General features: G+C 33.4%; 1 protein-coding gene and 1 long non-coding RNA gene across 2 annotated transcripts; one reads left to right on the forward strand and one right to left on the reverse strand.

The window, feature by feature from the left end:
- Nucleotides 1-3,409: 3,409 nt before the first annotated feature.
- LOC132060012 (uncharacterized) lies at nt 3,410-7,606 on the forward strand. The gene is made up of 3 exons (XR_009415865.1): nt 3,410-3,495; nt 6,866-6,972; nt 7,080-7,606. It is a non-coding gene; the product is annotated as an uncharacterized LOC132060012 (long non-coding RNA).
- On the reverse strand, nt 6,041-13,134 carry LOC132060010 (cyclin-SDS). Its single transcript, XM_059452859.1, has 9 exons — nt 12,180-13,134; nt 10,612-11,478; nt 9,645-9,806; nt 7,623-7,789; nt 7,142-7,270; nt 6,847-7,027; nt 6,598-6,642; nt 6,415-6,451; nt 6,041-6,381 (listed from the first exon to the last, which is right to left on the reverse strand). Exons 1-8 carry the CDS (start codon nt 12,684-12,686, stop codon nt 6,422-6,424), a joined length of 2,088 nt encoding a protein of 695 aa, XP_059308842.1. The 5' UTR covers nt 12,687-13,134; the 3' UTR covers nt 6,041-6,381; nt 6,415-6,421.
- Between the last annotated feature and the right edge of the window lie 12,296 nt (nt 13,135-25,430).

Raw genomic sequence — 25,430 nt, forward strand, 5'->3', positions numbered from 1 at the left:
ACAAGTTTTCCCTTTTAGAGCGCCAATCATAACAAAGGAATACATATACAACTTAGATGGCACTAGTATATCACATATATCAATGATAACTCGATTCAAAAGTGAAACAAGCAGCATTTTCCCTATTCCTCAATCATTACCACTGAGTCCCAACCAACAATTTACACAACAACCTCATATGATCTTCTTTAAACTCATATTCACAATATTTAAAGATATACAATTGAGCAGCCCTATATACAATTGTATGCAATACTTTCCTTCTTCCAATTACACCAAGTATAACAATCTCAACACATTCTCAATGCTAACTATGATCCTCCTTATAATAAGATTTTGCTCAAAGTACACTATCAATCATAACTCAAGTTAGATTACAACTCAAAATAACATCAAATTCATGTTTGAACCTTTCCTCCAATTTCTTTCCCTCAAACCTTCGCATAACTATCACATAAACTTTTAATCATGGAAACAAGATGAAATCTTACCTCAAGAACTCAAGAACATTTCAATTCCAAGACCACTTCACTTTGAAATATCCTCCAAAGCTTCACGAAGGAGAGACAAGTTTCAACAATACTTTAAAAACCCTAGGCATTCAATTCTCACTTTGGTCTTTGATTTTCACTTGGAAGAGTGATTGAATATGTTGCAGGAGGTTTCTAGAGCTTTCCTGAACTTGGGTTTATGTTAAAATGAGTTAAAAATGAAAAGGGGTCGCGATATATAAAATCAAAAAAAAAATTCCACCGCCTCGGAAATACGGTCGTAATACGGTCGTATAAAATTATCACGACTAACTCACCGGCCGTATAATTTTATACGGGCCGTATAAAGGGTCCGTATTTTCCAACCCAAAAATCTGCCTTCTCTGTTAAACTTTGAGATCCTTAAATATGGCCAGTATTTCAAGATACGGTCCGTATAAAGCAATTCCAGAACCAAACTTTGTCGAAACATATTTTCTTCAATTCTCTTATTCCCAAATCCTTCCCTTACTTACCAAACATAAACTTAAACCCTCATAAACATAAGATAAGCATGCCCAACCTCGTATGAGCTCAAAGAAAATCCCGGTGTCCAAGACTAGGGCCATTAACATATGACGAGTCTCAATGTATAAAACTACGAGGTGTAACAAATTTTTTGTCTTGGTCTACAATTTGAACATTTTACTAATGGAATATTTGTCCATCAATCAACATATACTGAAAATATTTTGAAGAGGTTTTACATGGATAAAGTACATCCTTGAGTACCTCGATGGTTGTGAGGTCACTTGATATTAATAAAGATCCATTTCGACCTTCGAAAATGATGAAGGGCTTGTTGGTGCTGAAATACAATATCTTAGAGCAATTGGGACATTAATGTATCTTGCCAATAATTTTAGACCAAATATAGCTTTTTCTGTAGCCTTATTAGCAAGATTTTTAGTTCTTCCCCAATAAGAAAATTAATCGGAACGGTGTTAAGCACATATTCGATTACCTCGAAGGAATCGTTGACATGAGATTGTTTTATTCAAATGAGTCCAAATCACAACTACTTGGTTATGCAGATGCAGGATATTTGTCTGATCCACATAAAGGTTGATCTCAGACAGGTTATTTACATGTGGAGGTACAGTCACATCAAGGTGTTCAACGAAACAAACTATGGTTGTTACTTCTTCAAATTATGCAGAGATAATAGCCATTCATGAAGCAAGTCGAGAATGCGTTTGGTTAAGGTCAATAACTCAACACAACCAGAAGACATGTGGTCTTACTTTTGAAGGGGATATTCCCACAACATTGTACAAGGACAATGTTGCATGCATAGCTCAACTAAGAGGAGGATACATTAAAGGAGACAGAACAAAACACATTTCACCAAAATTCTTTTTTACTCATGATCTTCAAAAGAAGGGTAAAATAGATGTTCAACAAGTTCACTCAAGTGATAATTTAGCAGACATGTTCACTAAGGCATTGCCAACTTCAATATTTGAGAAGCTGATATACAAGATTGGAATACGTCGTCTCCGGGACATTAAGTAATGTTTTCATCAGGGGGAGGATAATACACGTTGTACTCTTTTTCCCTTAGCCGAGGTTTTGTCCTATTGGGTTTTCCTTGCAAGATTTTTAATAAGACAGCTATTAATGCGTATTCCCGAATATCTATACTCTTTTTCCTTCACTAGGATTTTTCCCGCAGATTTTTCCTAGTAAGGTTTCAACGAGGCATATTATCTATTAATGGACATCCAAAGGAAAGTGTTATAAAATATATGAGTATATGTATGTCCATTTTATATTGTAAATATATATGAGTATATGTATATCTTATATTACTTGGAGGGCAAGAAGTTTTTCTTCTATAAATAGGAGAGTGTTTTCTTCTATTATGTACACCAAAACAAGAAGTGAAATACAAAGTTTCTCCCCTTTCTCTAAAGCTTTTCTTCTTTAAAATTATTTAGTTTTATAACACTTATAGATTTATTTTTAGAATATTGGTAAAAATTGACATGAATGACTACTGTATTAAGACACGGAGAATGATAATCATTTTGAGAGAAAGCCAAGTTGACAGACAACTCGGTTATGAGCTAAAAAAATTGAAATTTTCCTTTGGTTGTTAAGTTGAATATCAATATGGTCATATTTCCATTTTCACCAAAAAAAAAAAAAAAAAAAAATCTTTTGGCTATTCCATTGCAATTAAAAGAAAGTAAAAAGGTTGATAAACCCCTAACATTTCATTAAGCTGAATATCAATATGGTCATATTTTCATTTCTTCTTATTGGATGAATTAGACATGGATAACTGCAGCATAAGCCTTTTTTTCAGCTCCATTAGCATCTTTAAGCATCATTAGCTATTTTCTATCAAAAGAATTAGAGGACAAAAAAGAAAAGGAACGAAAGGGGCATCAAATTTATCGAAAAATTCGCAAATCACATTTTTGAAATTTATGTCCACAAAATGGAGCTGAAAAAAAGGCTTATGCTGCAGTTATCCATGTCTAATTCATCCAATAAGAAGAAATGAAATTGAATCTCTCTGTGAAATGGTCAATTTCTTGCAAGCCTTTCTTGAGGACTCTGGAAAAGAATGCAATAATCACGAAGATATAGTAATACATTTAGAAAGATGCATTAGAGATGTGTCATATTGGGCATAAGATTTATTTGAGCAAACTAAAGTTTGGTTATTCAGGTTCAAAGAAACTCATGACAGAAAAGATTTTTCGCGTTAATTGTTGGACAAGAGAGCTATACAAGAAAATCCAATCCATTTGATGCTGTTATTTATAAACAAGACTTTATGATAAAAGCAGCATATGCGGAGCGAGAATTTTTAGCCTATGGGTTTTGAACAATAATCATTTTTGCTTACTGGGTTATGTATAAATAATTATACATATTAAATGAATTTTTTAATATTACGGGATTTGAGCCAAAGTTACGGATTTGGCAGAAGTTAATTTTCCATTATCTCAAGGTACATTATATACTACATCTGTTTTGATTTCAGTAAAGGATGTATTGGTAGGTCTACATGATGATTTCACGAGAATTATTGATCAGTTAAACTTGTAGTCGTAACTATTTTTGGTATGGGGGATATCGTTGGAAATTTGGTGAGGAGAAACACTCTCAATCATTCAAATTCTTCCTTGAAGACAAGTAGAGGAAATGATTCTTCTTTAGCTCACTCTGCTTGCTTCCTCAATCAATAATTCTCTTTGAACACGAGTGGGAAAAATATTTTTCCACCAATATCTTACACAAAATGTTGTACCAGTGCCTAGCTATGCATATAACTTCTTCTGACATGTACCTATTCTAGTAGATGTATCATGATTTAATTTTAAATTTTTAGTTCATGAATAAAACAAAGCATGTATCTAAGACTAATATATTATCCTTCCTAATTCATAAACTAATATAATTCATGTATCATAAAAATAAAAAATAAAAAGATCTTTTCTTTTTTCCAACACAAGGTTCACATTTCAACAGGGTATATTGGTAAAACTACACTAGCAAAGAAACTTTTGATGATCCTTTATATGGTGTATCATTTTTACATTTGCGTGTGGATTACTGTATCTCAGCACTATAGAGTAAGAGATATGCTAGTAGGCCTTCTGCGTTCTGTCACTCAGATTAACTCCAACGAATATCAACAGAACGACGAGGAATTGGCTGTGAGAAGCTTTACAATATTTTTAAAGGGAAAAGATATCTCATTGTCATGGATGATATGTGGGAGTATCAAGGCTTGGGAAAATGTGAAAAGATACTTTCCAGATGATAAAAATGGAAGTAGAATAGATCGGGTGACAAGCAAGAACTGGAAAGGAAGTAGCAGAGAAATTCTTGGGACTACAAGTAACAATTGTCTTGGTATGTGGAGTTCTCTCCAAAAACTAGTGCAAAACCGAGTAGCTGGATAAGTTTTGCACAAAGGGTTCGTTTACTGGTTACAAGAGAGACGAATCAATGCTTGGACATATTAGCATTGAGTTACAGCTACTTGCCTTATCATCTGAAAGTTTTAGGCTTTCTCTATATGGAAGGGTTCCCAAAAGATCTTGAGATTCCTGTGTGGATGAGGCTTCTTAGGCTATGGATGGTTGAAGAATTTGTGTAAGTCTTAAAACTCAATAACAAGTAGCAGCATAGTACTTGCAGGATCGCATAGATAGATGCCTAATTATGATTGTAAAGAGGACTAATGGTAGAGTGAAAACATGTAGCATTCATGATATTCTTTGCAACTTTTGGTTGTGAGAAGGTAACCAGGCAAAATTTTCTCTAGAAGTTCATCGCCATCTTCATTTTCATTCGGATATCTTTGTATACACATCATATGCTTATTCAAATTGCTCAGATTGTTGGAGATGGACAACCATTTCTTTCATATATTTCTTCCCTATTCAAGTCACAAAACTAGTTCATTTATCGCGCTCTCTGTTCATGGTGAGCTTCCCAGATCAATCTTTAAGCTCAAGAACCTCCAAACACGTGTGTGTGGTGGTGGGGGGGGGGGGGGTAAGAAAACCATGCTCTACCACTAGACTAGATGATGCAGCTGCTAAGGCACACCCATTTCAAGGTTCAGTTCTTGAGACAACCTACAAACACACTAAAATAAGCTCAGCCAGTTTTTCCCCTGGACTTGTTGCTAGAGTTCCCAACCTAAATAAATTGACCATTTTGGAAACAGAAGAAAACTCCTTCAGTGATGATCAGCCTTGCAATGCTTTCAATAACCTGGAAAATCTAAAGTCGTAAATATCGAAAACTTTTAACCTTGTTGCATCAGACATTGGAATGTGTTACGTCTAAACCTCAAGAAGTTGACATTAAGTGCTAGCCGTCTACCATGGGAAGATGCCAGAATTATTTGGCATGTTACCAAGTGCTCAAACTGAAAAACTATGCCTTCCAGGGACCAGAATGGGAACCAGATGAAGAGGGGTTTTGTAGGCTCAAATTCCTACTTCTTGAGTAGAGACTTGGTACATTGGAGAGCCATGGATTATCACTTCCCAAGTGTCGCATATTTAGTTCCCAATATTGCCACCAGTTAAAGGAAACTCCTTGTGATATTGGAGATATCCCGACACCACAAATCATTGAATTGCATTCTTGCAGCCCTAATGCTGAGATCTCTGCCAGAAGAATTTGTGGACAGCACCAAAGCTTGGGAAACAGTAGCTAGAAGTATTATGGTTGATTTTAGTTCCGAGTTGGATGATCTTGCTGCCGAACTTTGTAGCAATGATTAACATTATATATTGCTTGAATTACTCGTTTGATTGTGCTCTGTCCTTTGAATTGTGGTGGTTGTAAGGTAGTTTTTCAGAATAACACTAGGACGGTGAGAATTAACCTGTTGAGGCATTCTATGTCAGTTGGCTAGGCTTGTAAAATAAAACCAGGAGAGTGAGCATTAACCTGTTGAGGCATAGGCCATACTAAATTAATAGCACAAGCTTTCAACTTTGCCATTGCCAAACTCCCTTTCTCATACAATATTTGAGTTCAACATAGATCACAAATTTTCTTTATCAGCTAAAATCATTGTTTATTGTCATTGATACTTTTGGATACAAGGCGTTACTGAATACAAGAGTGGCTTTAAGTTCTTTCTACATCTTGTTTCCTGGTAAGGACAGTAGACATAAAGTGTATATTTGGTAGTGTTACAAGGACAAAATAATGAAATTAAGCATCACTTGATCAAACTTCAAGAGAATATCTTGAATTTATTACCCGTGACTTTGAGAAAAGACTAAGAAAAAATTTCAGCAAAAGAATGAGAAGATAAACCGATTGACTCCAAAATATGAGAAGAATGACTGAGATGCTGGTCCACCTTCATATCATATGTACTGTGATGCCGTTCCACCTTCATATCATATGTACTTCACCAACCATTCCAAGCTCTGTCATGTATGAACATGCCCTTAGGAAACTTCTTTGATAAGCTAAAGCAGTAAACTTCATTAAACTAATATCACAACTTCTACTCTGCCTGTGTGTCTGCAGAGAAACAAGTTGAGCTAAATACTGCTAGGTAGGGATATAGTACCTTTATGCATTCAGGTAAATCTTCGTCCTTTATTTTGGCATGAGTCTGCGAATGAAGGTATGAAAAAGCATGTGAATTGGAGTTCAAATGCACCATCCATCATGAGACCACACTTGAAGAAACAGTCAATTGCAAACTAGTGCTCAAGAATAATACGTGGATTCGTGTTTGCAGTTGCATTTGCAAGTTAAAAGAAAGTCACAGATACATTTTCACTTGGATTAAATATTTATGTCTTTCAGAAGTTACCTTTGTAACCAAATGGCAGGAGGCATAAAGATTGGCAGCTGATAAAGCGAGAATCACCAGTGCAGATGCTACAGTTGATGGTCTGTAGCACAAGTGCTCATGACCCAGCAAAGCTAGTACTGCCAGGTATTTAGTTGTCCTTTCCACATATTCAGCAGCTCTAGCAGCTTTAAGATAGAACCTGTGTTGTTGTGACAAAACACGTATAAAGTAGATGGATGGCTCTTATTTAGGTAAGGCAAAATCATGAAATTTCAGATCTTGAGCAACTGTACAACATGGTTAATCTTTGTACCATAAGAAGTTGTATATTGTTGGAAGAAAGCACTGGAAGTTGAGGACCTCCTGCACCAGCCACTCCATAGCCACCACTTCAGAACAGCTATATGCAGTGCCTGCAACAACGAATGTCTTCTGACGAATGCTGAAACAGAAGTTGTGAACTTGTCAAATAAGTAGCTTTTTTGCAAATGACACCTAAGCAGATTAGTATGCTTTAATAATGATAGGGAATGTTAAATATAAAGACTTTTGAATTGTGTAATGTCCTGAGTCTCGTCAATTTGAGCTTTCCTTTCTGAAATTTTTGCTATATTTCCCAGTAAGTAACATCGCAGAAAATGAATGCAAGGTAATTTGCAATAGCTGAACTCCCTCAGATTTTACATTTGATTTCAAGCTCTTTCTCAATGCACTTTCTTTAGCCAATTCATTCTGATACTCTAGTGGCTCTCAATTGAAGAAGGCCTAAATAATATCAGAGCAACAAGCATTACCTGTTGAACGGCTGGTTTTCTTCTATCCTGACTGCCAGAGTAAGGCAGGCTATGCCAGCAATTTGAAGGCATTTTTTGGTTCTGAAGTACCCTTTACTTAAAAATCTGTCAAAGAGGTTGACACTTAAGAACATGGTCTCCTTCTGAAGGTCCTTCCTCGTAGCTTGCTGTAAAAGAAATAATGTCCAACATTAGAGCAGGGTAAACTGCCAAAACACTAGTGACATTAGTCGGTATATGCAAATTTCCGAGGCATAGGCTGTTGGGAATTTTTTTGCTTTCCTTGTATTACCAAGGCTCTCAATCAAGATTAGTGGTATCCATCAGTATGGAAAACAAAAGGCTATGTTTTATATTGCAATTCTCAGCAGACAAAATGGGAATCTTGAGATGCCAAGGAATTCTTTCTCACTTTTCACCATCTAAAGAACTGTAAAATTTCTAATCTTTTTTTGTTTGTAAGTAACAGCAGTTAAGTGGAATTGGACTACTCCCAGCACCACTGGGTTTTAAGAACCATTCTGATGGTAAACACCTGAAATGCCTAAAATTTCACCTTTTTATTTATTTTTAGTTTAAAACTATTCTATGAGTTGCTCTATGGATAAAAAGCAAATAGTAGCGAGTTACAATACTCTCCGCCTGTTTCAACTTACATGACATCCTTCTCATTTTCGAACTCTCCAAAATGTTTGACGATATCAACTATCACAGATTTCATGAATTTAAATTGATTTAATTCTTTGAATTTTGAAATTTTATGTAATGTCTATCAAATAAAATTTCAATCATGGTACTTTATGGACCGTTACTTTATTCCAGAAAAATGGTACTACTAATATTTAAGCGCACACAAGCCCCCATCACGCAATATGGACAGCAACATTATAGGCTCACGTGCAAACTGGATATCATTGTCTGATTACCAGTAGTTAAAAATATAACTGCCACATGCACTATAAGCCGTAAATTTTTCCACATACATAACATGTCACACAAAATTGATTTGATTGGCTAATGGCATCAATATCCAGAGAAATTTTTAACTGCAATTCAGATCAACTACTAATAAGGAACACGGGGAGTAATAACTGTTCATCGCTGACTAACCTCAAGTATCCAATTAATTTCCTATACACTAAAGAAATAGTAAATAATTAATTTCCTTATTCTGTCAAACACAAGAAAGTATAACTCAGCATCTCTTGTATCTAATCAAACACCTTGTGCAGCATAAAAGGGAGGATTATAATCTATGGACCGTTACTTCATTTCAGAAAAATGGTGCAATATGGACAGCAACATTATAGGCTCACGTGCAAGGTGGATTCTATGTCTTATTACCAGTGGTTAGAAATTATAATTTCCACATGCACTATAAGCCGTAAATTTTTCCACATACACAACATGTCACACAAAGTTGATCTGATTCGCTAATAGCATCAAGTTCCAGAGGAAATTTTCAAAAATATACAACCCAATATGAAATATTACGCCACGTAGCCATATTTTTCAGTTTATACAATACTATTATACAATATTATATCCAGGGAAAAGCATTATACATAATGTATCAACCTTGTATAAAAGTATATAATATTCTCTCCATTTGAAAATGTTTGTTTTACTTTCCTTTTTATCTGTTTTAGAAAGAATCTGTCTTTCCTTTTTTTAACAACTCTTTAATTCCAATTTTTTACATCACATGTTTAATACCACAAGATTAAAGAAAGATTGTGATACATTCTATATATTTTTAGTTTAAAACCACAAGATTCAAAAGGTTTTTTTTACTTTCTTAAACTCCGTGTCAAGTCAAAACCAGACAAATATTTTGAAACAGAGGGAATAGTGTATTAAAGGTGTTTATACATAAACATGGGCTAAACCGGTAACAAACTCAAAATATGAACTACGTGTTATAAATATTTAAAGCGTAATTTTCTCAAATTTTTAACTGCATCTCAGACCAACTAGAAAGGAATGCGGGGAGTAAGTGTAACACGTTCATTGCTAACTAACCTCAAGTATCCAATGAACCATTTGCAACCGTTGCTGTACGACTAAATCGCCGTAGTCCGTTGTGGAACAGTATTCCTCGGCATAATCGTGTAGATACAATTGTCTCCTCTCTCTGTTCCTTATCATCCTATAGCTCTCTTCATCCTCTTCATTTTCCAATCCCTTCATACATAAAGGAAAATAAACAGAATCATAAATTGAGGCTAACAAATGTAGAATTAAAAAAAAACACTTCAATAACACATGAATTTCAACAGAAACAATAATTACATGTCAAAATCAGAGTAATTGAATCCGCTATCTGAATTCTCTACATCTACTCTAGTACATTTACATTTGTTTCATTCAACTACATCTACTCTAGTACATTTATATTTATTTCATTCAACTACTCAATATTTGTATTTAATAAAGGAAAATAAACAGGATCATAATAACATTAAGGCTAACAAATACTATAAAATATGAAATTAAAATTAAAAAACTTCAGTAACGCGTAAATTTCAACAGAAGCAATCATACCAGAAATCCGCTAACTTAAATTCTCTATATCTACTCTGGTACATTTATATTTGTTTCATTCAACTACTCAGTATTTGTATTTATGAACAAATTCATCCAATTCGATGAATTTCGAGATACTAGATTATGTGAAATGTAAATTTTCAGTACAAATTAAAGGAAGTAGATTTAATAGAACTTGCAGTGAATTCAGTAGAATCATAATGACATTAAGGCTAACAAATATATATTAAAAAAAAAAAAAAATCAATAAGACGTGAATTTCACCAAAAACAATAGTACTACACATAATTACTATCTCAATTCTCAATATCATACCAGCTGAATCCGCTAATTTAAATTCTCTCAACTACTCAGTATTTATGAACTTCAAATTCGATGAATTTAGAGAGAGATATTAGACTTTATGAAATGTAAATTTACAGTACAAATTAATAGAACTTACAGTGAATTCAGTAGAAATATGATCTTCCGATGAGTTTACACGATTAGATTGCAAAGCAACAGTTGATCTGCAAAACTGTTGACTGAACCGAAGAAACAACGTGAAAGTAGGTGAAGGAGTAGCATCTACATTCGATTTCTCAGAAAATTGGCTTCCAGATTCATACCAATACGATGGACTATAATCCGATAGATCTATATCCGAACTTTCTGGAAAAATATCCGAATAAGCTGATGAATAGTAGTCATCAGAGACATCAATTATTGAGAAATTTTCAGAACATTCTAGATCAAATTCTGCATGAGCATCGAGCTTATCCTGTGCATGTGTTGCACCAGATAATTTTGAAACTTGTTCAGAGTTGATTTCTTCTTCTGTTGCTCTGTTTTCACCTTGTTCAGAACATTCTAGATCAAATTCTGCGTCTCCATTGAGCTTATCATGTGCCTGTGTTGCAGCAGATAATTCTACTAGTGAAGCTTTGGACTCGATATCTTCTTCAATTGCTCTGTTTTCACTACATTTGATTGAGAAATTTTCAGAACATTGTAGATCAAATGCTGCGCTTCCATTGAGCTTATCATGTGCATGTGTTGCAGCAGATAATTTTGAAACTTCAGACTCGATATCTTCTTCGATTGCTCTGTTTTCAGTACATTTGATTGTTTGAACTGATAAATTTCCACATTTCGATTCAGAAGGTGATTGTAATGCTGAATTGAATGAAACGACATCTTCGTCGTTGATTTTTGCAGTTCCTTCAACTACAGATTTTGAGATTTTACTGGAAAAATCACTAGAAGCTTTGAGAAACGTTGAAATTGCATCAGAATCCTCAGTTTCTTCAATGTCTTTTGCATTTCTCTTCTGTTTTGAAACGTAAATTTAGAGAGAGATTAGACTTTGTGAAATGTAAATTAAAATTAAAGGAAAATAACTGAATCATAATGATATTAAGTTAACAAATATTATAAAATATCAAAAAAAAAAAAAAAAGAACTTCAATAACACGTGAATTTCAACAAAAAAATAATACATTACTATCTCAATCTCATACCAGCTGAATTCACTAATTTAAATTCTCTATTATATTTGTTTCATCCAATTACTCAGTATTGATGAACTTCAAATTCAAATTCTGTGAAATGTAAATTTTCAACAAATTAAAGGAAGCAGAATCAATAATTACTATTACTATTTCAATGTAAAACCAGTTGAATCCGCTAATTTAAATTCACTATATCTAATTTCACATTTATATTTGTTTCATTCAACTACTCAGTATTGATGAACTTCAAATTCGATCAATTTAGAGAGATTAATTAGATTCTGTGAAATGTAAAGTTTCAGTACAAATTAAAGGAAGTACTAGATTTAATAGCACTTATAGTGAATTCAATAGAAATGTGAACTTCAAAATCGATGAATTTAGAGAGATTAGATTTTGCGAAATGTAAATTTCCAGTACAAATTAAAGGAAGTAGATTTAATAGAACTTACAGTGAATTCAGTATAAATGCAAATTTTCAGTACAAATTAAAGCAAGTTGATCATTTAATACAACTTACAGTGAATTCAGTAGAAATGTGAATTACTTCGTCGTTGATTATCGCAGTTCCTTCAACAACATCGCTTTCAGATTTTGATATTTTATCGCAAAAATCACTAGAAACTTTCACTAATGTCGAAATTGCATCAGAATCCTCAATTTCAACTGGATCTTCATTTTTTGTGATTTTTCCAATGAATTGAGAAGTACACGAATCAACACAAGAGCATTCCGATAATTCCACGTCAGCATCATCCTTATTCTTCTGATTTTTTCTGAAATAAGCTCTAGTAACTCTACGAAATTCATTTTCTCCTTCAATTTCACGCTTATTAACAGAATTACTTTTACTCGAATCACGTGAAATTTCACTAGTTAAGTGAGACGAAATTGAAATAGAGAATGAACGTAGAATTATTGGAGAGATATATGATCGTTTACGGCGAGGTAACTTTGATCGAAGCTGTTTCTTCACAGCCGGTTGATGAAGTGATGATGCTTCTGTGTGTTGTAACTTTCGCTTCATTGCTTGTACTTCTGCTTTAGAACGTGTGAAAACTGAGTGGGAGAAACTGAGAGAAAGCCGTTAATGGTGTTTGTTTTGTGAGGAGAGGAAATGGGAGTGTGGGGGTTTATATAGGCTGTGGTAGTTGAGTGGGGCCTACGTTGATGTCACGTTGTTTGCTTTTTTCCTTTCAATTCTCATCACATTTTCTTTTTCTTTTTTCTGTTCTCGCGCACTTTTGTGTAAGTCCTTCATTTGCATTTTCATTTCATGTACATTAGATTGTGTTGGGGAAAGACAAGGTATACATATTGGATTTTATTTTAAATTGAGAAAATATGAACAGTTTTAATTATTCTGAAGGTGCGAATTTATATAACACATTTTGAATTTCGAGAGTCAAACAGTTTAATTTTGATCATGAATTTGAGCGTGGAATCTTTAAATTTTTTGAATTACATATTAGGAAACTAAGTAAAAAATATTACTCCGATTTATGTGAACATTTAGATTAATTATTTAAGAAAGAGAATCTTTAAAAATTTTTTTGTGTATCGAATTACATATTAGGAAACTATGTAAAAAATATTATAAATTGAAACAGAGGGAGTATAAGTCAGAATAATTGGCAATTCAAAATATTAAAAAGATACTCCTTCCGTTTCAATTTATTAACTTATTTTTATTTATCTCTTTTTATATTTGGAAACAACTTAAAAAAATAGACACATATATATATATATATATATATATACTTACAACTTATATATATATATATATATATATATATATATATATATATATATATATATATATATATATATATATATATATATATATATATATATATAGGAACTTAGAAATATTGATTAAATTTTTTGCCCTTCATTAAAAGACTCTACAATAGACAAAATAGTCATTTATTTTTTTCCTCAAATTTACTATATAATAATTGTTTTCTTATTTGAACAAATAGCTAAATTCAATAATAAATGCAATAAGTACATGTTTGACTGCCCGTAGGAGTTAGAAAATAAAACACGGCATACCTAATTTGGTTGTTAAAACAATAACACATTACCATAAATAATTTGATTCCTTCGACAATGAATACCAATCTTGTCATATTTTTTAATCTTTATGGAACTACCTAAAGACTCCAATTTAATTTAATCTTTCTATAACTACCATAAATAATTACGAATCTTTCCATGAGTTATACTGCTGAAATTTTTTGTAGCTAATATGAAGAAACTTCAGCTTTTCCGTGGAGATACGATTCTCATCAAGGTTTTCAACTTAATCTTCTAATTGAAACTCTCTATATTGTACTTATTGCGGTTTTTTTAATATATATTTACAGAATTTACGATCATTATTTAGTAATGGTTTGATGATAACTTTCTAGGGTTTCGATTTTGAACTATCTAATCGCGCAGCGTTTGAATTATTTAATGGAGTTGCGTTTGAACTATTTAATGGCTTATTTGTTGTTTGCTTAAGTTCTCGGTAACTGTTTTGTTGTTTTTAGGTGCGTAAAGCCACATAAACCTCTTGTCGGTAAGTTTCAAACTAACTGGTAGTTTACATAATAAACTTCATAATTGATTATATACTTGTCACAGATTTTACAGTTTATTATCGGTATAAGCATGTTTAAAGCTTTTCTCTATATTGTACTTATTGCTATATATATACAAAATTTATGATCATTATTTAGTAACGGTTTGATGATAACTTTCTAGGTTTTGATTTTGAACTATCTAATCGCGTAGCGTTCGAATTATTTAATAGCGTAGGGTTTGAACTATTTAATGACTTATTTGTTGTTTGCTTAGGTTCTCGGTAACTGTTTTGTTGTTTTTAGGTGTGTAAAGCCACATAAATCTCTTGCCGGGTAAGTTTCAAACTTGATAAGTATTAAGTATTATTTGTACATATCTTTATAAGGGTAGAGTAGTCTTTATACGTCAATGTATATTCTATATATATATATATATATATATATCTCGTGTACATGTACATCAATTCATCAAGAAATATAGTTTGTTACATGGCATCAGATTGCTTAGGTTTTATATCTACGTTCTTTTTCTTTCTAGATTCATGGCATCTTCTTCCAGTCAATCTAATTCTTCAACCTCTCCAGTTATGACTAGTTCGTCTACTTCTTCAACCTCTACAGTTATGGCTAATTCTTTCTCCCTAATGCCTTCCTCTCATTCTGCCATCTCTCTCTCCAACATCAAAAATTTGGTCCCTACTGTTCTTGATTATACCAATTATATGCTATGGAGAGAACTTTTTTTGCCTGTGTTCAAAGGTCATAGAGTTTTCGGTTTTATTGATGGCAGTAATTCTTGTCCGTCATCCACTGTTCTTAATGATAATGGCACCTCAGTCCCTAATCCGTCTTTCCATCAATGGATTCAACTGGATTCTGTTGTTCTTTCATGGATTCAAGCTACAATTTCACAAGAGATTCTCCAAGCTATTATCAAACCAAATCATTCTCTCACTGCTTGTGAAGCTTGTCTTCAAATAGAACGTTTGTTTCGTGATCAAGTTTTTTCTCGTACTCTCCAACTTAAAGTTCAATTTCATAATCTTAAAAAGGGTGATCTCTCAATTAATGAATATGTTCATCGTCTCAAATCGATTGCTGATGCTTTAACCTCTGTTGGTATTCCAATATCAGACACAGATCTTGTTCTTCAAATTCTGTCTGGCCTTCCCTTTGATTATATGTCTGTTAGTACCTCTATATCTACCCGAGTCCCTCTTCCTTCTTTTGTCGAAACTCGTTCTCTTTTTTTTCTTCATGAGTCTCAATTGGCAAGTATTTCTTCTCCTTCTGCAAATCATTCTACCAACGCTTTTGTTGCAAAACAACAATCTTCAAATTTTCATGGCAGAGGTCGTGGTAGAAATTATAACGGAGGTCGTAATTCTAATGGAGGACGAGGTAGAGGTCGTCATAATCATGGTTACTCAAAGCCCTTTATTGTTACACCCCAGTACTTCAACCCTCAACCTCATGGCTCCTCTATTTTAGGTCCACTACCACAATTCCTTTCTTTCGTTCCTGGCTACAGTTTTGTTCAGTGTCAACTTTGTTTCCATCCAAAATCACTCTGCCCGTGACTGCCCTTCTCTTAATCCTAAGCTCTATTTTCAGCCACTCAACCTCAATCTACACCAAAGATCATATGCTTCATCGAATGATACCCATTGGTACGTAGATACTGGTGCTTCTTCTCATATGACACCTAATGCTACTAATCTATCTTCGCTCCTCCTTACGATGGTAATTATCGTGTTATAGTAGGTAATGGAACTCAGCTTCCGATCTCATATACGGGTCATGGTAATCTTTCTACTCCCTTTTCAGTTTTTTCTCTAAAAGATGTTTTAATTGTTCCACATCTCTCTGCTAATTTACTTAGTGTCCGAAAATTTGTTAAGGACAATAAATTTTCTATTGAGTTTGATGATTTTAGTTTTTCTATCAAGGACTTCAAGACGAAGAAAACACTTCTCAGGTGCAATAGTGTTGGACCTCTCTACTCTCTCTCGTCTTCTTCCTTTGGTGGTGGTGTTGCTTCTACCGCTTTTGCTGCAATTCGTGCTTCTCTAGCTATTTGGCATCGTCGTTTAGGATATCCAAGCACTTTAGTTTTAGCTAGTTTATTTTGAGAAAATAAATTGCCTTGTACTTCTTTAATGAAGCGTTTAGATTCCTTATGTAATGCTTGTCAACTTGGCAAGCACCACAAACTACCTTTCATGAATTCCAGTAATTTTATTTCCTCTCCATTTCAATTGATACATAGTGATATTTGGACTTCTCCCGTCCCCTCAGTTACTGGTTTTCGTTATTACATACTTTTTCATGATGATTTCACTAAGTTCTCTGGGTTTTTCTCTCTTAAACGCAAAAAAACGAAGCCTTCACCATGTTTAAGCAATTTTATGCATTTGTTTTGACTCAATTTTCTTCTAAAATAAAAATGCTACAATGCGATGGGGCTGCCGAATATATTAAGCTTGGTGTGTTTCGCTCTTTTCTGAACGACAATGGTATTTCTCTTAGAATTTCTTGCCCACATATGCGCCAACAAAATGGAAAGGCTGAGCGTACGCATCGCACCATTCTTAATATGATACGTTCTCTTCTTTTTCAAGCCTCTCTTCCCTTTGAATTTTGGGTGGAAGCATTCCACACTGCTGTTCATCTTCCCAATATTCTTCGCCTTCTCGTAATTCATTACAAAACTCCTTTTGAGCTTCATTTTCATAAGCCACCCGCATATAATCATTTACGTGTTTTTGGTTGTTCTTGTTATCCTAACTTAGGCGACTATTGCCAAAATAAATTAAGTCTGTGTTCCAAACACTGTGTTTTCCTTGGTTATCCATTAAATTACAAAGGTTTTCGATGCTTTGATCCTTCCAGTAACAAAGTTTTTATTTCTCGCCATGTACGATTTGACGAAAATTGTTTTCCTTATCCGTATCTAATCTCACAATGTTCGCTTTTAGTGTTTTCTCTTTTTAAATTTCCCTACCGTAATTGATTGTTTCTCCTTTTACGTGAAATAAATTAGTTGATTAAGCCTAGACGTGGCGCATTCATCTCATGGTTACGAGGGTTTGAGTTCATATAATAATCTATGGAAGACTCTAGATCAAGGAAATTAAGTTTGTCGAAAAATTTGAAACAGCTTTCGAGTCAACTTTGAGGGGCATATCTCCATGTGTGTTAGGAGTTTTAAGGTGTTTCAAAATCCTAAAATGAAGTTCGTCAAGTCTAGGTTATAATGCAACAAACCGCTCGTCGATAGGATATCGGAGTAGAGAATTATAGACGTTCAAACCTTAAAGCAGAAACAGAACGCCACAGGCATCGTATCTACAGTAATATAAAGGGTTAAAACCTCATTTTTTCATCCAAAACTCTCCCAAAATTTCCAGAAAATTCAGCTCCAAAAAGGCTCTCAAATATTACATTTCGTAAAATTCAAGCTAATCCCAATACTTCGATTATCATATCGTTTGGTGTTAGAGTCCTCTTGCCACTTTAGTAAATATAAGGTATGAATCTCCTTTATTAACCTTGATCAAGGAATAGTTGTAAGAATAAAAGTCATAGTTTGTTGTGTTGAGGTTGTTGGCTTATGGATGAAGTTTGAAGAGAAATTTGTATGAAAAATATATATAATTGTCTTGTGGAATGTTGAGGATGTTGTTGTTAATGTTGTTGGTATTGTTTGGAAGTTGTTTTAAGCTGGAGGAAGTCAACATATGTGGGAGGTGCCGCCCAAATTTTCGTAACCTAAATTTAGTCTTCCATAATTACTTATGAGTTGATGGAAAGGCGATGAAAATATGACTAATGATATATCATATATATATATAGGTTCTAAATAATGCCTCGATATAAGGAATTCTTTAAGTGCTCGACGGATAAGGTATGTAAGGTCTTTATCCTTAGCCAAAATTCAATCTTTGTATTTTCAAAGGTTTTGTCGTCCCAAGACATTATTTCACTCATCGTCATCGATTAACCACTCACTGAATTCCATAAACTACACATAACTACCTTATGTCACCCCGAAAGGCCAAGAATCGATCCTTGATTTCTCATTCAAAACCAGCCTCAAAATATTGTCATGAAGGAAAAATAGAGTTCTCGTAAAGCCAGAACGCGCTTTGCGGAAAAAGGAAAGCGAAACTCGCGGTCCTTGTTTTCGCTCAATATATATAAATGTATTGCACTATTTTACTACACCGTGCCGCTATAGTCGGTCTTTCTCTATAATGATTCATTTTATATATATGACACCGAGCCCGCAATACTATCTATCACGTATATATATATATATATATATATATATATATATATATATATATATATATATATATATACGTATATATATGAGCACACAAATTTTATCATGCATTGCATTTTGTGCCATTTCCGGATGTTCGGTTTTTTGCCTATATTAATGTCACATTTATATTAATTATGTTGTTTCCCTCACGCCTTACATACTCGAGTACTTTTATCCGTCTTCTCTTCGCGATTTATCGAGGAGCAACCCCGATGAGACTCTCCGTATCCAGCAAGTGCCACTACTCCGGGCTTGCTTTCTTTTGGGTACTTTCTGCTAGTTTAATATATGTATATAAGTATGCTCTTAGAGGCTCATGGACATTGTGGGATATGTAATTATTACGTGTGGCCTTGTCGGCCTTGTTTTGGCTTCTTGATATGTTTTCGTGCAATCGGCTTTATGATATACTTTATGTGTAGCCGACCTTGCCTCCTTACGTACATGTGTGTTGAATTATTAAGTATTTTTCTATATGTTGCCTTTCCTTTCCGCGAGCAAATATTCTTTGAGTCACGTGAAGTCCAAGTAACGGTTAAGTCGGTGACCATACTTGGAGCCTTACTTTCCCATCGGGGGTGTGACACTAGCTTTCATAATTCTCCACCTTTCTCCTTTAAATTCTTCCTTATCTTCAAACTCTAATTTCGTATCTAATCCCAATATTTTATCCTCTCCAATCTTCTTCTCCCTGCTTTAGTGGCTCAACATCTAAATAATGCATCGTGACTTTATCTCTAGCCAACCAACCACAAAATCCCAATTTGGCTCACCATCACTCACTTACTACACCTGACCGCATCTCCATAACTTTGTTTATCTTTCTTTCTCTATGATTCATCGTATGGTTACTGTTCACTTAAACCACGGATCCCGCCATCTTTGATCTCTCATACCTCTCTCTTCCATCCGAACCATCTTCTTTTTTACAAGCTAACAAATGTCCTTGTCGAATGGCAAGAGTACAATGCTCTCATGGCCAACCATACTTGGGATTTAGTGCCTCCACCACCTAATGTCAATATTACTGAGGGATCTCAATCTACCTCATTCGTCTTCTACAATATTTTGTGACAATGTTAGCAGTATTTATTTGGCTCACACTTTCCATGCCCGTACTTGCCTAAGCATATTGAAATTGATATTCACTTTGTTCGAGAAAAGGTGGCTTCTGGTGCCCTACAAGTTCAATACGTCCCCAGCCAAGATCAACTTGCGGATTTGTTAACCAAGCCTCTTCCCTCTCCACGGTTGATATTTTTGCGAGACAAGCTTAGTGTTCTTTCAGATCCTACATCACTTGAGGGGGGGCTGATAAGTATTAAGTATTATTTGTACATGTCTTTATAAGGGTAGAGCAGTCTTTATACGTCAATGTATATTCTATATATATATATATATATATATATCGTGTACATGTACATCAATTCATCAAGAAATATAGTTTGTTACAAAACTGACTGGTAGTTTACATAATAAACTTCATAATTGGTTGTATACTTGTTGCATATTTTATAGTTTATTGTCGGTATAAGCATGTTTAAAGCTTTTCTTCTTTGTATCTTTTCGTGCTCATCAATAGGAATTCTTTTTTGGTTATAATATAGGGATGTTTTGTTTATAGGACTTTTAGATCAGAATTATGTTCCATTGATATCATCAGTTGAAGTTGTCCATTGCTTTACGTGATAAGACTACTTTTTTTGTTTAATCTTTATAGCGTACATGCAATTATCATTTAGACTTCTAATGTCTGCTTTACGTGATAAGATTGTTGATTAATTGTGAAGTACATATTGTCATGTAGAATTCTAATGTTGTATGGGATCTAGGAAGCTTATACATATGTTTTTCTATTGAGGTTAAGCTTGTCATGTTTGGTGAGGTGATATTTCCAATTGTAGAAAATTTGTGTTGTTTACTTAATTGATTTTGTTGTTTGAAATTTTTTAATTTGGCATGAGTTAAATTATTGTGAAGTCAATTTCTTTTGTGATTTTGATCACTCTTCAGGCCTAGCAAACAAGAAAACCGTGACTATCCAGCCTGAAGGGATGTGTTGCTTACTGCATCAAAGACCAAAAAGCAGAATAAGCTTGGAATAACCTATATTTTTTGTTCTTCACTCTGCTATTTCCGCAATGTGTATTTACAAAATTTTGACCAATATCATCTCTGTAATATTTTAGTTGATCGCATATTTCTAAATATTAATTGAGTATAAGTGCACAACCAGGGCTTTCACTGAGCTTCAGGGCTTAAGATCGCTTCCTTTAACAACACTGGTTATTATTCGTCTTTCTTCCTATGTAACTATAATAGTTGCTCATTCTAAGTAACTCATTCCTTAGTTAGATGGATATGTTGAGATTTCTCAGCTTTGTGTTTTAAACTTCCTTGTATTCTAGAATCTGTCATTGTCCTCTTCTGTTCATGCGTAAGGCCTTCTTTTTGTTTGATTATCCAATATATTGATTATTTATAGTCTACACTTGTATTTACAAGTTATTGATAATAGCTGGAATTTTTATAAGTAGTTTTTGGTTGTTAGCTTTGAGATTTAGCTCTCTTCTTTTTAGTGCTAAATTGACTCCATGTATTTAACTCATGAGGACAATGACATGCTATATGCCAAGAAAATGGAATAGGTTAATTAAGTTCGGTTTGTTCGTTTTTTGGTTTGTAGATTGGAAAACTGATCACTGAATTGGAACAGGTTCTTTTGGACCATTTTGATTTGTGCCTCTTTTGAGTTTCAAACTGACTCATGCAAATTACGAAAAATGTTCTGTCTTAATGTTCTTAGAAATTAATTGATACTTTTGCTACTTGGACAAATTTTTTCGAAAAGTAAATAAATAATAAGTTCTTTTGAACTTAGAAGAAAACAAACCCGAAAAACAGAAAACATGAAACTAGACGGAATAATCAAAAAATCTAACCAAAAGAAATGAAAATTAATTTTGTGAAGAGAGATGATTTAGTAGAGAATCAGAGTAAAATAAAGAGTCTTGCTAAATATATAGTTGACCTATAAAGTTTTAGCGACCTGTGTCAAGTGGGGGCAAGTAATAAAATGGGTAGCTTTTATTTCTTAATGAATTGGCTTAATATAAAATTTTCATGTCGACAAAATTCAATGAAAAAATAACCTAAATTGGGTGGGTAATTTTGTAGGTGAAATATCAATAGTTCAGTATTTTTTGGGTTATACAACAAAATCGAATGACTTTCTAAGAGAACTGTCCATATATAGTTGAATAACCATCTGATATATTAACTCATATTTAGTTGGCCATAAGCATGTCAAACACTTATCTTTTTTAATTTGTTAATTTTTTTTCCTATTTGCAAACAAAGGTTAAGCTTTTTAACATGATTTACTTTGCTCTCTTTTTATTCCGTTATTTCTTAAAATGCTGAGATCTTTCAATTTTATGTGGTTTATCTTTATTGTTCTTTAAAGTCGTTAGCGTTTAGAAGTTTAAAATATGGATGTTGTATATTTTTTGGATTACAAGGGTTCAAAGATGATTACATGTGCATCTTTTCCTAATGATTAGCTACATGGTTGAAGACTTGCAGAACAGAGGTAATTATAGAAGCAGCTTATGAGAATTCGTTATGTCGCCTTATCCATATAGAAGATGATTTGTATATTTTTCTTTAATTATAGATTAATAATATATTAATATTCAATATTATGATGTATATTAGATCAATTAAGATTTTTTCTTTTGGATTTTGATGAATCAACACTGCCGCAAACATTATTTGACAATACTAGATGGCGTGATTTTGTGAGCATTATGTTACCTCTTGAGATGTAGCTGGTCAATATTTAAGCAACTTGCAAATAGAGAGTTAGAGAAGACCAAGAACTTTATCAATTCGTGGTTATGGAATTAAAGTTTGGTCTTCTTATTCATCCTCAGTAGGTGAACTATTATACATCTATCCTTGCTATTGGGATACTTTATAGTCATAATAATTAATAAGTAATGTATAATTTCTTTTAAAGAAAAATCACTAGAGATTTAAATTTAGTTCTTTTGTTTCTTTTTGCTTTGCTTAAAAAACTAATGTTAGATTACCCAGTAACTCAATCATCCCTGGTTTTAGTTGCATTTTGTTTTAATTTAACTGCATTCTAATCCCATAAAATTTATATTTTAGATCCACGTCTTCGAGTATAAAAATTTAAAATTTGATGAATGAATGTAATCTATCGTAATTAACGGTCAGTAGCGATAATCATTAAAATTTTGTAGGTTGTTATCATAAAATTAAGACATCATTTACATCATAATGTTGTCTTTTTGTTAATATTTGACCTTGATTTACTGATAAATTTATATTGAAGAAAGTGCATACTACATGCAAGAAGGGAAGGAAAAACGTATAGCGGAGCAGGTTGGTCATTCCCTAGTAATTAACTGATAATCAATAATGAATATCTTATTGGTTCAATTATTAATTTAGCATCTTTACAAATTCATAGCTGATAAACCAAACGATAACATACAAAACCGAATAGATAATCCGCTCGATAAGCAGCCCTACTTCCACTACATAATTCATTATAAGTTTAATATTTCTTATATAGGTAAGGTTTTATGTATCCATCTACATATAAACTTAAAAATGAGTTGTCAAATGAGGTACGCATTTTGGTCACGCGTAAAGCGCATACACTAAACTAGTATATATGTATATATGACTCGTTTAACACCACGAGTTTAAAATTCATCTCCTTTTTCTTAAACTCCGTGTCCAGTCAAATGTGTTCACATAAATTGAAACAAAGGGAGTATATGAAAAAATTACCGTCAAAGAGAGATTTGTTTGAATCTCGAAATTCGAAAAGTGCCACATAAGTTGAGACAAAAAAAGTATTTCGTATAGGCAATGTTGGATCTTTGTTATCTTAAGAGGTATTATACTCCTTCCATCTCATTTTATTTGTCTACATTACTATTAGGAGCCGTTTGGATATGATTTGAAATCATGAGATTAAATCACGTTTGGACATGCAATTTGGATTTCTTAAGTTGTATTTTTTCTTATAGACATCAAAACCCCACAAGTTGTGAAAACCATCAAAACTTAATCAATTCTTATATAATCTTACCAAATGAGCAAGTCATGCTCATAACAAAATTAATACGCAACTGTGGGCGCTTTCTAAAAATACAACATCAATATCAAACCTTGGTTCAATAAAAAGGAAAATTTAACATGAATAGTAATATAACTATTCATTAATATAATCCTCTCACATTGTATGAACAACCTCTTCATACCGAGCATGCATTTCCCGATTGAATGACTGGGAAGACGAACCAACATTGTTACATTTAAAAAATTTATGAGTCTTTTACTAACTAGAAACTTATGGTTTAAGTTTTACATTTAAAATTTTGTAATCATGATTTGAAATCCCAAATCATGCATTTTTGAATGATTTGAGATTTCATCTCATGAGATAAAATCGCATGTCCAAACGCTGATTTCATAAGGTGAAATCTCATGTCCAAACGCCTACTAAGAATATCTGTCCCAAAATACTTGTTCATTTACAAAATCAAGATAGAATTAATTTTTGCTATTTTGACCTTAACATTAGTTGCTTTTAAAAGTAATCAATGTTGATTAGAGTATAAATTATTGGAGAGAGATAACGGTAATCTTGTAAAAGTACACTTTTATTTATGATTTCTTAAAGGGCATGTAAAGAAAAAAAGTAAACGAGTAAAATGGGATGGAGGGAGAGTATGATGCGGAATAAAAAAACAACCCATTAATTACACAATGTTGCTTATAATAATAATAATAATAATAATAATAATAATAATAATAATAATAATAATAATAATAATAATAATAATAAAAAAAAGAAACTTTCGCTTAATTGAAGTGATTCTGAGTGTATCTTTCGGTCGTTGCTTAGAATGTGTGATTTTTTTTCAAACTGTGTTGAAGTTGTGTGCGTGATGGAGAGATACTGAGAGAAAGCCGTTAATGGTGTTTGCGATGAGAGGAAGTGGGAGTGGGAGTGAGGGCTTATATACGCTGTGGTTGGTGGGGCCTACATTGAGGTCACGTAGTTTGCTTTTTTCCTTTAACTCACATTTTCTTTTTTTCTTTTTCTCTTTCTCGTGCGAATTTCGACTTTTGTATAAATCCTTCATTTGTATTTTCACTTCATTTCTTTCTTGCGAATAGAAAGCTGGAAGAATTAACTAAAGGTGACTTTTTAGTTATGAAATTAGTATAGGTGACTTGTGGGAACCATTTCATCTCAAAACCCATTTAAATATGGGATTAAGATAATTGAGGTTCAAAGTGTATTTTTTAAAATTTCTTAATCTTTTTATAAAATACAAAAAATTCCAACTTAATTCAAAAAACCCACTAGCCCCCCTTCTCATCCTCCCACCCCCCCCCCAGCCCCATACCCCACCCCCCAATTTTTTTTTTTAAAAGTTTTGATATTTTTTATTTGCTTTGTCACCCCCCCCCCCCTCCTCCCACCCCTCCCCCCACCCCACACCCCACCCCCCCAATTTTTTTTAAAAAAAAGTTTTGATATTTTTATTTGCTTTTTCACTAGCACCCCCCCCCCCCCCCCCCCCCCCCCGCCCCCCCAAATTTTTTTTAAAAGTTTTAATTTTTTTTATTTGCTTTTTCTAAAATTTCCCCCTCGACCCCCTCTTCCCCAAAAAATTTTTTTTTTTTAAAAGTTTTAATTTTTTTATTTGCTTTTTAACCCCCACCTCCTCCTCCCCCCCCCCACCCCCCCCCCCCAATTTTTTTTTTTTAATTTTGATTTTCTTTATTTGTTTTTTCACCCCCCCACTCTAAAAAAAAA

The sequence above is a fragment of the Lycium ferocissimum genome, chromosome 6 (assembly GCF_029784015.1).
Source record: "Lycium ferocissimum isolate CSIRO_LF1 chromosome 6, AGI_CSIRO_Lferr_CH_V1, whole genome shotgun sequence".
Taxonomy (NCBI): domain Eukaryota; kingdom Viridiplantae; phylum Streptophyta; class Magnoliopsida; order Solanales; family Solanaceae; genus Lycium; species Lycium ferocissimum.

What these genes read in the sequence shown, in the direction of transcription:
- LOC132060010 (XM_059452859.1), bottom strand. Translation starts at nt 12,686, where the DNA reads ATGAAGCGAAAGTTACAACACACAGAAGCATCATCACTTCATCAACCG. An exon ending in GAAAACCAGCCGTTCAACAG is followed by an intron (nt 7,271 to 7,622) that starts GTAATGCTTGTT and finishes CTTCTGTTTCAG; the next exon opens with CATTCGTCAGAAGACATTCG. An exon ending in CCTGCCATTTGGTTACAAAG is followed by an intron (nt 6,643 to 6,846) that starts GTAACTTCTGAA and finishes CTTCATTCGCAG; the next exon opens with ACTCATGCCAAAATAAAGGA.